The sequence below is a fragment of the Aspergillus aculeatinus genome (genome assembly GCF_003184765.1).
Source record: "Aspergillus aculeatinus CBS 121060 unplaced genomic scaffold BO66scaffold_56, whole genome shotgun sequence".
NCBI lineage: Eukaryota > Fungi > Ascomycota > Eurotiomycetes > Eurotiales > Aspergillaceae > Aspergillus > Aspergillus aculeatinus.
This window is the reverse complement of record NW_020291525.1, coordinates 52,364-65,199: the sequence shown is the minus strand read 5'-3', so window position 1 is coordinate 65,199 and position 12,836 is coordinate 52,364. Positions and strand designations below refer to the sequence as shown.

General features: G+C 48.0%; 3 protein-coding genes across 3 annotated transcripts; 2 read left to right on the top strand and 1 right to left on the bottom strand.

The window, feature by feature from the left end:
* Positions 1 to 5,488: 5,488 nt before the first annotated feature.
* On the bottom strand, positions 5,489 to 6,589 carry BO66DRAFT_285258 (uncharacterized protein; the record flags this gene model as incomplete). The annotated part of the gene is made up of 1 exon (XM_025643120.1): positions 5,489 to 6,589. A coding segment is annotated over one exon (1,101 nt), but the record flags the coding sequence as incomplete, so codon positions are not given.
* A 1,859-nt stretch (positions 6,590 to 8,448) lies between these two features.
* BO66DRAFT_281796 (cystathionine gamma-synthase) lies at positions 8,449 to 10,199 on the top strand (the record flags this gene model as incomplete). The annotated part of the gene is made up of 3 exons (XM_025643070.1): positions 8,449 to 8,619; positions 8,678 to 9,600; positions 9,659 to 10,199. Coding segments are annotated over 3 exons (1,635 nt in total), but the record flags the coding sequence as incomplete, so codon positions are not given.
* Positions 10,200 to 11,556: 1,357 nt separating this feature from the next.
* BO66DRAFT_332693 (glutathione S-transferase family protein) lies at positions 11,557 to 12,468 on the top strand (the record flags this gene model as incomplete). The annotated part of the gene is made up of 5 exons (XM_025644147.1): positions 11,557 to 11,583; positions 11,650 to 11,682; positions 11,741 to 11,899; positions 11,946 to 12,067; positions 12,123 to 12,468. 5 exons carry the CDS (start codon positions 11,557 to 11,559, stop codon positions 12,466 to 12,468), a joined length of 687 nt encoding a protein of 228 aa, XP_025499700.1.
* Between the last annotated feature and the right edge of the window lie 368 nt (positions 12,469 to 12,836).

Here is a 12,836-nt window from a genome sequence, read left to right as displayed (position 1 = left end):
CTACCACCTTGTCTCTAATATCTTTGTCAGGGATGATCTTCGTGAACATGATCTCGTTGATAGAGTACACTGAAGAGGCTTTTTTATTGAGATAGGCCGTCTCAATGTTCCCTCACGGGCTGGACTGTTGGTGAAACATTTTTTGAAGCACAATTGGGTTTACAGTACCAGGGAATTCTGAACCGCGCGACTCAAGGTAGAAACGTTGTATCCAATCGTATATATCTTCTGAGTCAACGGCCGATCTGCCGAATTCCTGATCGTTGTCATCCTAGATCGTACGAAAATCTCTGGCGTGGCCCTCTCTTGCCATTGACCGAGCAAAATTATCTCCATGCCGCCGCAAGTGCATCCGGAGCTTGAGCGGACTTTGTGTCTCCAAATCAGCACTATAGTTTCCATTCAATGCATTATGTACTTCATCTTGATATAAAGTTGAAAGACGTGTCAAAAACCGTCTCCGCTCTGCAGAAGTCTGACGGTTCTAGTTCTTTTTGCGTCTCCAGTGAAAGCTTTTCGATATCGGCCACGACCGCAGGAACTTCAGAGCGTATGTGGTCGTATCAAAGATGGCCAAGAAATGAATTCAACGCCTTGATACCAAGTCGATCTCTCTTTAGCTCAGTCAACGGCCGAATCGTTGAGAAAATGGCTATCTCCCTTTGATGCCGGCCCTCGATTGAAACGCCTTCTTTAATATCCTGTGTGGAACGATTTCGCACAGCGAACCAACCGTGAGTGAGGCGCTCAACTTCATTTTTAGCGACACGCCCGAGGAGTGATCAGTAAAGCTATAAGCCTGATATGACTAGGAGCCTACCCAGCTTCATCTTCTGCCTGCAGTGTATCGCATTTGGTGACGATTCCAACAGTCCGTTTTCCTGCTGGATCGACGGCACGTGTCATGGAGAAGCTAGTATAAGTGAGTACTTTCGTGATATCAAACCAGAGCTAATTTCCTTACACTTCCTGGTTCGCAAAGTTGCTTCGTGCATCCATAACCGCGCTGGTCTTGCGTGTAAGCCCCGCAGAGATCCGTACTCGTCTTCTGAAACGGACTTACTTACAGTATAATGGTACGCTCGTCAGTCATATAATCCTCGGATAATTGCACGGTCTTCTTCAGTTTGAAATTTGGTCGGATCTTGTATCAAGGTCAGCCACTTGATCAAAATATCGTATAGTCTTCTTATTGTGGAAGAGGCCCGAAACGTCCACAACACTAATGTGTCGATGGTCTGGACCTGAGAGCTTAATCCTGAGGATATCATCCGAGAACCTTTTCTCAACATCTCCTAGATTCTTCGTTTTCGGCCCCGGTATCCCCATACAGTTAGCAGTCTATTCTCAAGTCAATACCTGTCCCAATAGCGAACGCTTTAGTATTCTGACCTCGAAAATGCCTTCGAAATCTTGACGACTGAAATTCGTAGTGGACAGAATCTTTTTCGAGGGCCAAAAGCTTTTGGTTCAATGCTTCATTGAGTCGCGAAGATGGTCCTGGAATAATTGTGATCCTTGCTTAATCTTCCCCATCTGATGCTCGGCGAAGGACAATTTGGGTGGCGAACTTTGTGTAGAGGGCGCTAGCCACAGGGAATGAAAGGGATGACTTGCCACTCGGTTGATCGCCAACTACTACAAGCTACGATTGATTAGCCAACAAACACGCCAAACCCCGATTGACTTGCTTACCTGAAGTGAGAAATTTTCACTGATGCCCAATTCTCGCAGTCGATCAATCATGACTACAAGTCGTATTCGTTTATCATTATCCAACTCATCTGCACCTGTAATATCTATTCCTCGTTTCCTGGTCACTCTGTTCGCAATATTAAGATTGAGAAAAGTAGCAAGTGCAAATTGGAAGGGCTTTTGTGATGGTAAACAAACAGACGATGCGGGATTTTGTGATCATTTAATGATCTTTGAATGCATTCTAAATAGTTGACTGGATTGATGTACGTTCTCAGCATAAGAGTGAATGCAGATATACCACGCTTATCAGACGGCATTTCTTGGCTGAAATTTGGTAACAGAATTTGAATAACAGCCCCCAGGCTTGCAGCAACACAAGAAAAGGGAGCAATTGGCGGCGTAGTACTACGCTATAATATGAACACTGAACCTCTAATACTCTTAGCAAATGCTGAAGAAGAACAATCAAAGCGGGCAGGTCTAAATGCTGGGTACCGGACGCCATACCATCTATCAAATTTAAAGTTGTCCCGTCCCACTCTACTGTAATGGACAAAGCGGCTCTAAAGCCGAGTTTTGGCTCAACTGAGTCAAATGATTTGGGCTTGGTCACAATTCCCGGGCTCAGAGACATTCCTGTGGTGAAATCAGATGTGTGACTTGCATCGGAACGTTTTTATGTACACTCAAATCTGCATTACGACAAAACTCCGATATAACGCACAAGGATTGTTAATGTCTTGAGTACATTCACAGGGATCAGGCCTCTGAACCTTTGTTAGCACACCGGCAACAGAAACCAGATTGGCCCGGGAACTCGTAGAAAATCATTCGTGTTTGAGTGAAGAATGTGGGAAAGGTAACGCCATCCTCGAAGTAGTGTAGAGAATTTTTAGCTATTGAATGTTTTCTTTTGATTTGACATGTTGAATTGGATTCGTTTGTGGAGATAGCCAACAGGGCAGGACGTTGCTGCTGCGATAGTGCCAATGAGGCTTAATGAAATTGGAATACTTGGTTCCTCGTCGATTTGCTAGCACAGAGGCAACTGCCTATTAAACATCTGTGCCAAACGACTTTAGGCCCCCAACCTCTCAGCTCGTCCCTCGTCTCTCCTCGCCTCAGCTTATCCCTGCTGACCTCTCCCTAAGGTCCCTCCCGTCGAACTCCAGTGCAAATTCCGAACATGCCTCCTCAAAGAAACAACCGAAGAAGAAAAAGAAGAAGAAGAAGAAGAAGAAGAAGAAGAAGAAGAGGAGGAGGAGGAGGAGGAGAAGGAAGAGGAGGAAGAAGAATACTCGAAACCCTCTCCAGCCTGCCAAGATCGCTCAATTAGCCACAGGCCCCCAATAAGTCCGGGAACTCAATGAACCAAGCAATCCTCGACAGAATTCAAAAATGCCTTGCACGAGTAAATCACGCAAAATTGTCCAAGGGAGGAGAGAAGGTGGCTTTGTTCCCATCACAGAAAATGATAAGCCAGCATAAAGTTACCCTAGCAGATCTCATGCTAAGTGACGAAATAAAGAGTCACTATGGTGGGCACAGCGTCGTGAAATTTGGATGAACGGACGGCGACAAAGGGAAGAGGATTGGAAAAGATGCCTTTGTGGTAGAATTTGCTAATGCCATGTGTACTGTTTTAGATTGCAAGGTCTATACCACTGAACTCTCTGGCTGTATCCAATGGACCTTCTATAGTACTTGTCAGAATACTCTCGCTGCTGCGAGAGCATTCGAGATGACACATAATCAAACCTCACCTTCGATGCACTTCCTGTCAAATGCAACTCGCTTGACGGGCTCTTTGTGATGCTCTCCAACTCACCAAGGTAATTCCCTACGGAGAGAGTGTGAGCAGCCCTTTATGAGAAGTCAGAGTCTTGAAGACAGAGAGACGATCCGCCTAGATGCTTTCCCTCTTTCAAATTCTCCCAGGCTAATTTGCTGGGGGATAGATATGTGAAGTTTTGGGTCAATGGTAAAAATCCTGATCTCAACTGCAATTAGGAAAAATGAGCTGAAACGAAGTTGGGGGAGGAAGGCAAGCTCTTAGGCTAAATTCAAGTTTTCATGGAGAGATCGCAAAGACAGCCTGTTTTGATTCAATGGCAAATACATGTAACTTGGTCCACACGGTCGACATGATGTTCAGCCTAGCGCATCAAAATTCAAATGCCGAGGAGGGAACACCACTATCAGCGACAATCTTATGTGACAGCAGATCAGCTATACAATCCATGCCAAACGTCAAAAGCAAGTCGAGACAAAGAATTGTTCTTCCAACCAACCAGGTAGCCAGTGAGGTGCCAAGCGCGATCATCAGGCTCCGCCTCCAGTGGATGCCGGGGCTTTCGCGAGAACGCAGGGAACGACGTGGCGGATAAACCGGCAAAGGAGGCTGCGCAGCCAGGAAAATCGCACCCCTTCCGGCCGCTACTTTCCAGGGAGCACGCCTACAAATACAACCGCAGCAAGATCCTTGCCCAGTAGAGCCAAGAGTGGAAGCCGAGCACGAAAGGGGCACGTCTACAGAAAATTGGCAGCGACCTACCAGCCCGGTATACAAAGATCCTTTACGGGAATTTAATTCGGAATCGCGCGTACCTGCTCACACAGCTGCGCACGGGCCACAGCTGGCTGTCTAGCTACCGAAAGAAGATTGACTACTGTGATGATGACCGGCGCGAATGCGGCGCGCAGAAGACAGTCATGCATGTGTTGGTAACTGCCTAAAGCTACAAGAGCTGCGAACGGAACTGAAAAGAAAATTTGGGGACGCGCTTGACGGCGTGCCCAGTCTGCTGGGAGGCCCAAAGGAATGTGAGAAAGGTAAACCAGACGTCGTCTCAAGGGCGCAGACCGTCCAGGCCGTGACGATTCTCTAAGTCTCTGTCAAGAAGTGGATCTTGTTATATGTGCATAGCCAAGATCTATGATTGTCGTATACTACATATCGCTTTGCGAAGTTGAGACGCTGGGTTGAAGTACAGGTGTGATAATTTATTTTCTAACTATGATGGTAGGTGCAGCTATGTGTGGTCCCTGTAACTGCCTTGTGCGTAGAGTAATGGTGGCAGCCTTGAAATCCAATTTCTAATCAACTTTGTTCTTCGTTTTCAATACTTCGGCATTAATTCCGATGGTTCGGCTTGGGTCCTGATCTGTACCAGCCTCATATCACAACACAAAAAAATTGGAAAACATCGTTTCATTACGTGGAATAGATCGCGAATCCTGAGGGAAAACCGAACATCTAGATGTCCATTTGCGAAGATCTGCTGTAGTATTCTCTCACTACGTTACGCAGCATGTGAAGACTCTACCACAATCAGAATGGGTTGATCTAGACGGAAATGAATTTCTACGTATAATATGTAGGATGCCTTAGTCTCCGCAATTGCTTGCTACATATTCGATGCGCTCGGCCGTCTAGCTTGGCAAACGCCACTGGCAGTCTATTATTGATGCTTGATTTACCTTCGTAAGGCAGAAAGGCATTTAGTCAGTTCCAGCTACACGACATGTCGTCACGACACAGGGCAGGCCACTTCTCAGATGGAGCATTGAACGGAGCTTGCTCGCCTGTAGTGGATGGATCACGCCACTTGAAGAGATCAGTGTAGCCTGTGACCTTTCTTTCAACAAGATCGACAACATGCTCCCCAAGAACAGGCAAAAATTTGAACGCATGTCCGCTGCCTCCACTTGCAACCATCAGCCCTTCACTTCCTGGCACACGGTCAATCAAGAAGTTACTGTCCACAGAATCCGTGTACCAGCACAAGCGGGTGGATAGCGGAAGCCCCACAAGATCTGGCATGTTCTCCTTGCAGAATTCACGTATCTTACTCATTGCTTTGGTCGGTAGACCCGTTGCGTTGGTATCAGGGTACGATACCAGGCGCCCTTCTGCATTGCTGTATGCCAAATTTGACCATTTTGTTCCACGGAAGCCGATCTTGATCAAGCCGTCCTGGGTGCGAGGAAAACCATATATACCACCCACCTCGGTGCCCTGCAACGTGCTTCCTGTAAGGCGCCACGACCAGCAAGGGAATTCTGATGAATGGTACTTCTTCCACAGGTCAGGTCGCTCGTTCTGAGGTGGCAGTTGAATTTTGAGCACACTGCCGGCCGTTGTCTGGAGAAGGTCGGCGACCTGCGGAACGATCGATGGAGTCCATCCCCCGGCGGCAACAATAACCAGGTCTGCAGGGAATAGTATACCAGTTTCACCGGTCTTGACACCAATGATCTTTGAATTCATGCGATCGAAGTCACGGAACGCGTATTGCTTGCCAAGCCTGGTTCGCACTCCCAACTTTTGACAAAGGTGGAGGACCCACGAACACGACTTATCTGCAGAGACATATCCCCCGGTTGCATCGAAGATGCCATCCATGCCGAGTCCTCGCCGCGATCGATCGAAGGGATCTAGCTTGGCTTGGGACACTCCATTCAGTTGGGCATCTTTCTTTCGAGAATCATCTGACAATCGATATTGGGTGTCTTTGAGAGCTTCTGGGAAGCTGTCCTGGGTTGCGGTCTCTTCCGGATCCAAACCGGTCAATTCCCCAGCGCGCAGAAATCCACAATTATCCCAAAGGAGATCGTTGGACGAAACAAACTCCGGCAACTCACTCTCGCTGCGAACACGTGCGTTCCACTGCTCCCATGTATCAAGGGCTTTGAATGCGAGGTCTTCGTACAGCTTTTGGGGTCCATAGGAGGCGCGAATAATTTTGTTCCGATCGGCACTGGCTGCGTGGCTGCTGTAGCCAGTCTGGTCATATGGCTCACGGTCAAGAAGAGTGACATTTTTGTAACCGCGCCGTGCAAGATGAAAGGCTGTTGTCAGCCCAAAGACACCAGCACCCACGATCACGATGGGCTTGTGGAATGCTAGGTCATCAGTAATAGGGGGGTTTTCCGCCAAGTTGAGCTTATGGGACATGTCTAGTAGAGCGACTTGATCTATTTCTTCAACCAACTTCGAGCCAAGTACTACTCCCTGCGGCTCAATGATGGATGGAAGAGTGGCAACGATTAGCCCGCTGCACTGCGGGACACGGTAAATAGTGCTTTGACGTTTGTCTGGTGTCACATTCCATGCCAATCTTGGTCGTACCAATGGCTGATCGGCAAGCTCCGGTAGAATATCTGCCATGTTACGTCGTATCTCCCGCTCAACACTGGAAGAAAGCAACCAAGCAAATGAATCATTGTTCGACGCATCCAGGTGACCATATTTGTTCATCTCCAGCGTGCACTTAAATGCACCGTCGATGGGCGGGAAGATAGTAAAGCCGGTTGAGAGATTGCTCAGGACGGGCATGTCTTTGTATTTTGTCACGAGTGAGTCGGATGGCTGGAGCCACGCGACGTCGTAACCAACGGCTGTATAGCTTAACGAGTCCCCAAACCATTTCTGGCTGAGCAGAGCATCAGTCACCACAGCCGTTGAGGCTCGAATCTCAGAGCCGTCGCTTAGCCTCAGTCCTTCAAATACATTACTCTTAACAATAGGACCATCGAGTTCATCGCCGAATTGGAATGTAATGTTGGATCGACTTTGGCACCGACGGTGGAGGATTGATAAAAGCTGAAGCATATCAACCATGGCCGAAGATGGGTCGAAGATCGCCTCCTGCCAGCAAGAGTCTGGCATTTCTGAATTTTGAATTGTCGCTGGAGTGGAGGGTGGAAGCTTTCCACGGATAGCCTCAGTGTAAGAAAGGAGCTTTGGAATGCCTTTTGAGGCTTCCGGACCAATAGCGGTCTTCATTTCGTCCATAATCCTTTCACCTTTGACGTCGCCTCTCATGAGTGCACAGATTTCACCGCGACGATACACGAAGTTTCGGAAATCTTGATCCTGGCATAGGACGCGGTGTGTCTGAGTGACCAAGTCCGGCTTTATCTCAGGGTGATACCCATTTCGCAAAAGTCGAAGATCACCACCAAGTCGGGCCTGTTGGCCTTTGAAAGGGACATTTGGTGATACCACCACGATTTGAGTGGTCGGGCGGCGCGAAGACAAGGCCAAAGCCGTCGAAAATGCCAAAACGTCATGGCCGACAATGAGCACATTTTCACAGTTCGCCATGCTGAAAGTCTGCGAATCAATGGAAATGGCAAAGAATCTGTCAATCTTGTCGTTCCAGTCAAAGTTGAAGCTCAAGATGATACTGCGGTGCAAATAGGGTCTTGCCCGTTGTTCAAATATCCATGTCCCGGAATAAGCTGAGATCTCGAATATTCACACATGGCTGATTTCCAATCAATCATCTGACATGAATAAAAATGCCTCATCGCAATGTCACGCTCCTAGCCTAGACTTCTGTCCATCAAAAAGGTTGAGTACCCTCAGAGACTGATGAACATGTTCCAAAAGTGCTGGCTTGAGAATCCACCCCAAATGTACTTTTGACAATGAAACTCCGAGTCCACTTTAAAGATTCTCCACACCAACTTTATCCACAGTAATCAATGCTAGCTTATTTGATTATACAAATACGCAATGTCGCAATACGTTACATGAAAATTTCAATCACCCATCCACAAAGAAACAGGATAGACGATGAATGTCGATTACTTGGCTGACTTTGCAAGAGATAAAGGGTCAATACGACGCCCAGACTGAGCATTATTGCTTTGCCAAACACTCTTCTCTTCACGTACCCTTCACTTTCTAGTAAGCTCATTCCATCGGTCAACATGCTTATCAATCTTCAATCGTTGAATCCTCTGCCCCTCACGCCAGCGATGGGCCAGCCCGTGCCAAACGTTGAGCACGCTGTCTCCGTTCAACTGCCCACATGGGATGACATTAAAGAGATGTTCACCGGCGCACCCCGAGTGAAGAACGCCCAGCTTACTGGATATCCACGCTCATTCATTCACGAAGAAGTCAAAAAGGTGTGAACTATGCATGTTGTTATTCTTTGCTTGAGTTCTGACGTGGAGACCTTTTTAGTTTAACAAAGCATGCCTCGAGAAATTTTCCAACCCAATCAACACATGTTTTCTTTTCCCAACCCTTGAATATGCTGTCGCATGTCGTCAATTCGCGACTTCAAAGGAAATCCACGGGGAAGCGGCCCTGCCAGATGATATCCTGTCCATTCGGTCATTGGAGGTTGAGCTATGGTCGGTCGAGACGGGAATGACGCACAACTGCGTCACCATTCACGGCGTCTTCTGTCCTAAGGATCAAGAAGTGCCCTTGCACACATTCTGGCGCTTGGTCGGTGTCGGCATCTCCTCCCGCCTGGCTCAAACTCTCAACAGCCGTGTCCGAACGATCCGCGACGTGACTAGTGACACTAAGTGCAAAGAGTACCCCTCTGTACTTGGTCGATGGTCCGAGCGTTCTCATCGCAAGCTTTGTCAGCGTATTGCAAATCTCCTCGAGCGAGCTCCAAGTTGCACCACGCGTGGGGAGCTCGTAGCTCGCGATGATGTCTATCTTTATAGCACAGGGATGGCAGCAATCTACCATGCGCATGAGCTGCTTCTTCATTGGCGTGGAACTCGATCTGTGGTGTTCGGGTTTCCTTACGAACTGACTCTCAAGCTCGTGGAGACTTTCGGCCCCGGGGCAAAATTCTTTCCTTTTGTCACTGAAGCAGACCTGGGTCAACTGGAGGGATATCTTTCTGAACAGGCTGCTGCGGGAACTCCGGTACAAGCTATCTGGTGCGAATGTCCTTCCAATCCCTTGCTACGTACAGCCAATTTGAGGCACGTTCGCGCGCTGGCAGACAAATTCAACACTGCCGTTGTAGTCGATGAGACTGTCGGGGGCTTTGCAAATGTCGACGTGCTGGGCGTTGCCGATATCCTAGTCACCTCTTTGACCAAGAGCTTTAGCGGCTCGGCTGACGTTATGGCTGGAAGGTAAGACAATTGATGATCGGATTTTGTTCAACAACCACCTTTCTGACTTCTTTTGCAGTATCGTTTTGAATTCTTCTTCCCCTTACTATGCAGTTTGGAAGAATACACTCGACGCCCGATATCGCAATTGCCTCTTCCGCGACGACGCGCAGCAGCTTGAGGAAAACAGCAGAGACTTCATAATGCGCACAACTCGCATCAATGACAGCGCCGGCTACTTAGCTGAGTCTCTGGAGCACTTATGCAATGATCCGAAGAGCGTCGTCACACATGTATATCACCCCAAGCTCGACTCGCAGGCAAACAACTACCGCGCTCTTATGCGTCAGCCGACTGAGGAGTTCATTCCTGGCTACGGGGGCTTGTTTACCATTGAATTCGATGACGTTGAACTGGCAAGTGTCTTTTTCAACGCACTGAATGTACACAAAGGTCCTTCTCTTGGTGCCCCTGTGACATTGGCTCAGCCTTATGTTCAGACCGTTTTTCACAAACAGAAGGCTTGGGCCGGTGAATGTGGTCTACACGAATCCATAGTTCGAGTGTCGGTTGGGCTAGAGGATAAACGTGCCTTGCTGGCAGCATTCCAAGCTGCGCTGGCCGAAGCAAATACGCTGAAGGCCTCTCGGAGTCAACATGTAGCAAGCGAGAATGTACACCAGTCAGACCAGTTGGATGTCAACGGGGAAGGAGACATCGTTTCATCCGGAGAGGGCCTAGTGAACGAGAACATTTAGCTCGACGGTTTAAATTATAATTGTTTAATTATAGTTTGTTCAGGAATTCTCAAGCCGTAAAGTCTTACTTTTTGAACCCTCAAGGCTCCGTAGGCGCCATGGAAAGGATCAATCAATTTTCAGACGCACGAAAACTTGTTCTCAGGGGCTGTCAACGGCAGTTCAAAAGTGTATCCTGGACTCTTTGCTGTAGACAATGATTATGCTAGCTTTTTAATTTCTCATCGCTTGGTATTTAGCTAGATCTTTCGCTCTACTGTGAGCTGTTTGACTCTTTGCGTCTGAAGAGGTTAGCAACTAACGATCGGGTTTAACACTATTCTCAATCAAGCGACAATTCCGAAGCAATACCAGCTCCCGATATGATGCCTGTTGTCATTTTCGAGGTTCACGATTTTCGGTAACAAACGTGAATATAGTACAACGTGTGGGTCCGCACCTAGATGCGCTAGACTAATGCCAAGTACCTTGGGGGAGTAAGCGTGCGTGATTGGCATCAGCAAGGCTATTTCCTTGGAGGGCTGAACGGGCCACCAACCTTGAACCCGGATGCGGGAGGTGCCGCCCGTCAGCCGTCGGTAAGTGGGCGCTGACTTCCAAGGTGCGAGATCTGCAAATTCTCTTCGATTTGGTGTTACCCCTGGCGGAAGGCCCCACTGGCCTTGTCAGATCTTCAAGGTCCTCACCGACGGACAAGACCCCTGTCGGGATCTACTACCCATGGCAAGTTTCGAATGAAGGAAGTGGGCTGGTCATCCAATTTTGACTTCCCTATGAGATCACCATTTACCTCTTGTGATGATCATCGATGAAATTGGCAACAACAAGTTACGAAAAGAGGGGTTCCGGAAAAAAATGTCATTCGCTCAGTAATCTTACCAAGAGTTTTTACAGGCCTTGAACAAGCCAGACTTAGCTCGGCCCGCGGATTCCCAGGTGTAAGGCTGGTGAGAGGGGTGTCTCGAACATTCTTGATTCATAATCTGATCAGAGGGGCACAAGCAATGACACACTAAGCTTGTTGTCATGGACCTTTGGGGAAGGCATTGACCTCAAGCTCAAGTTAAAAGACTTTGAATTTTTGTCATCGGCGATTCTCTATCTGAACAACGTACCCCCCTATCAAACCAGATTATTGACTTCAATTGACTTGCAATTGCCAATTTCGATCTTCACGCTTAATCCCTCAAGACCGCTGGACAGGGCATTACTCTGCAGAATGGAACTGACAGTATATGGTTACGAGGTACGTGACTTTTTAGTGACCACGTCTCTTTTCGTATAGTTATGGCCTAATATCATGGTTCAATAGGGTAACCCGCGCACCCGCATCATCCGCGTTGTGGTAGGTCAAGATTGGGCTTTACTTCACTTACATGACTAAGAGAATTGACTTGCTCCAGGCTGCACTCGAAGGAATTCCTCTGCATCTTTCAAGAGTAGTTCCTCGGATGTACATCAACACCGAGCCGTACATCTCCGAATTCCCCCTCAGTCGAGGAAAGGTCCCTGCACTGAAAGCACCCACCGTGAAAATTACAGAGGTCATCGCAATTACCACGGTGAGTTGCGACAGAAGTCCGTTAAACCCCTGCTGAGATTTTAAAGTACCTGGCCAAAGTCCACAACGCCGCGAAACTCCTTGGCGATGGGTCTCAAGAACAGGCTGCGGAGGTCGTGTCATGGGCCAGCTGGGCGAATCAAGAGTTGTTAGGCACTCTCGCTTCATGGTACGTCTTGCCTCTTCCGTCGTTGGTCCTGTCAATATTCACAAACGGAACGCAGGTTTCTGCCTTTGATCCCTGGGTTGAAAAAGCCAGGCCCATACAATGAGCAAGCCGTTGCGAATGGCAAAGCAGCTTCCATCCATCTTTTGAATCTGCTGGAGAAGGCTTTGGAATCGAAAGTCTACCTTGTTGGCGACTGCCTTACCCTGGCCGATCTTTTTGTGGCAATGTACCTGGCTCGTGGTATGGAGTGGATCTTGGACGCCGATTGGCGCGCTTCGCACCCAAACACCATGAGCTACTTCAATGGAATCTCATCCATCGAACAATGGAGAACTGTCATCCCGCAGATGAAGATGATAGAGAAGGAGACTGAGAACAAGGACCCGTACTCTGAGGAGTAGACTTGCTTTGTTTTGTTAGACCTCAATATCACTGTGAATGTTTCACAACGCATTTGGTTTTTCATGACCACTTTCTCAAGCCTGGGGTTTAGACCTGCTCTCATCAACTTTTACTTCTATCAGATCCTTGAGTAGGATGTATAGACTGCAGCGTGATTTCTGACCAGCTAGAAATGACGTGGTCTATTCATTTTCCCGTGGCCAAATGACCAATTGCAAATTTGAAAACAGCATCCACGCATCTGTTTAGTGCGGGCGGTACGATTGAGAATGATATCACACCCGTCGGGAAGGCCCTCGGTGTCATCAAAAACCTTGAACTAAGTAATGAGTACTTCGAAGCCAACCGAAATTAATTCCATCAACAC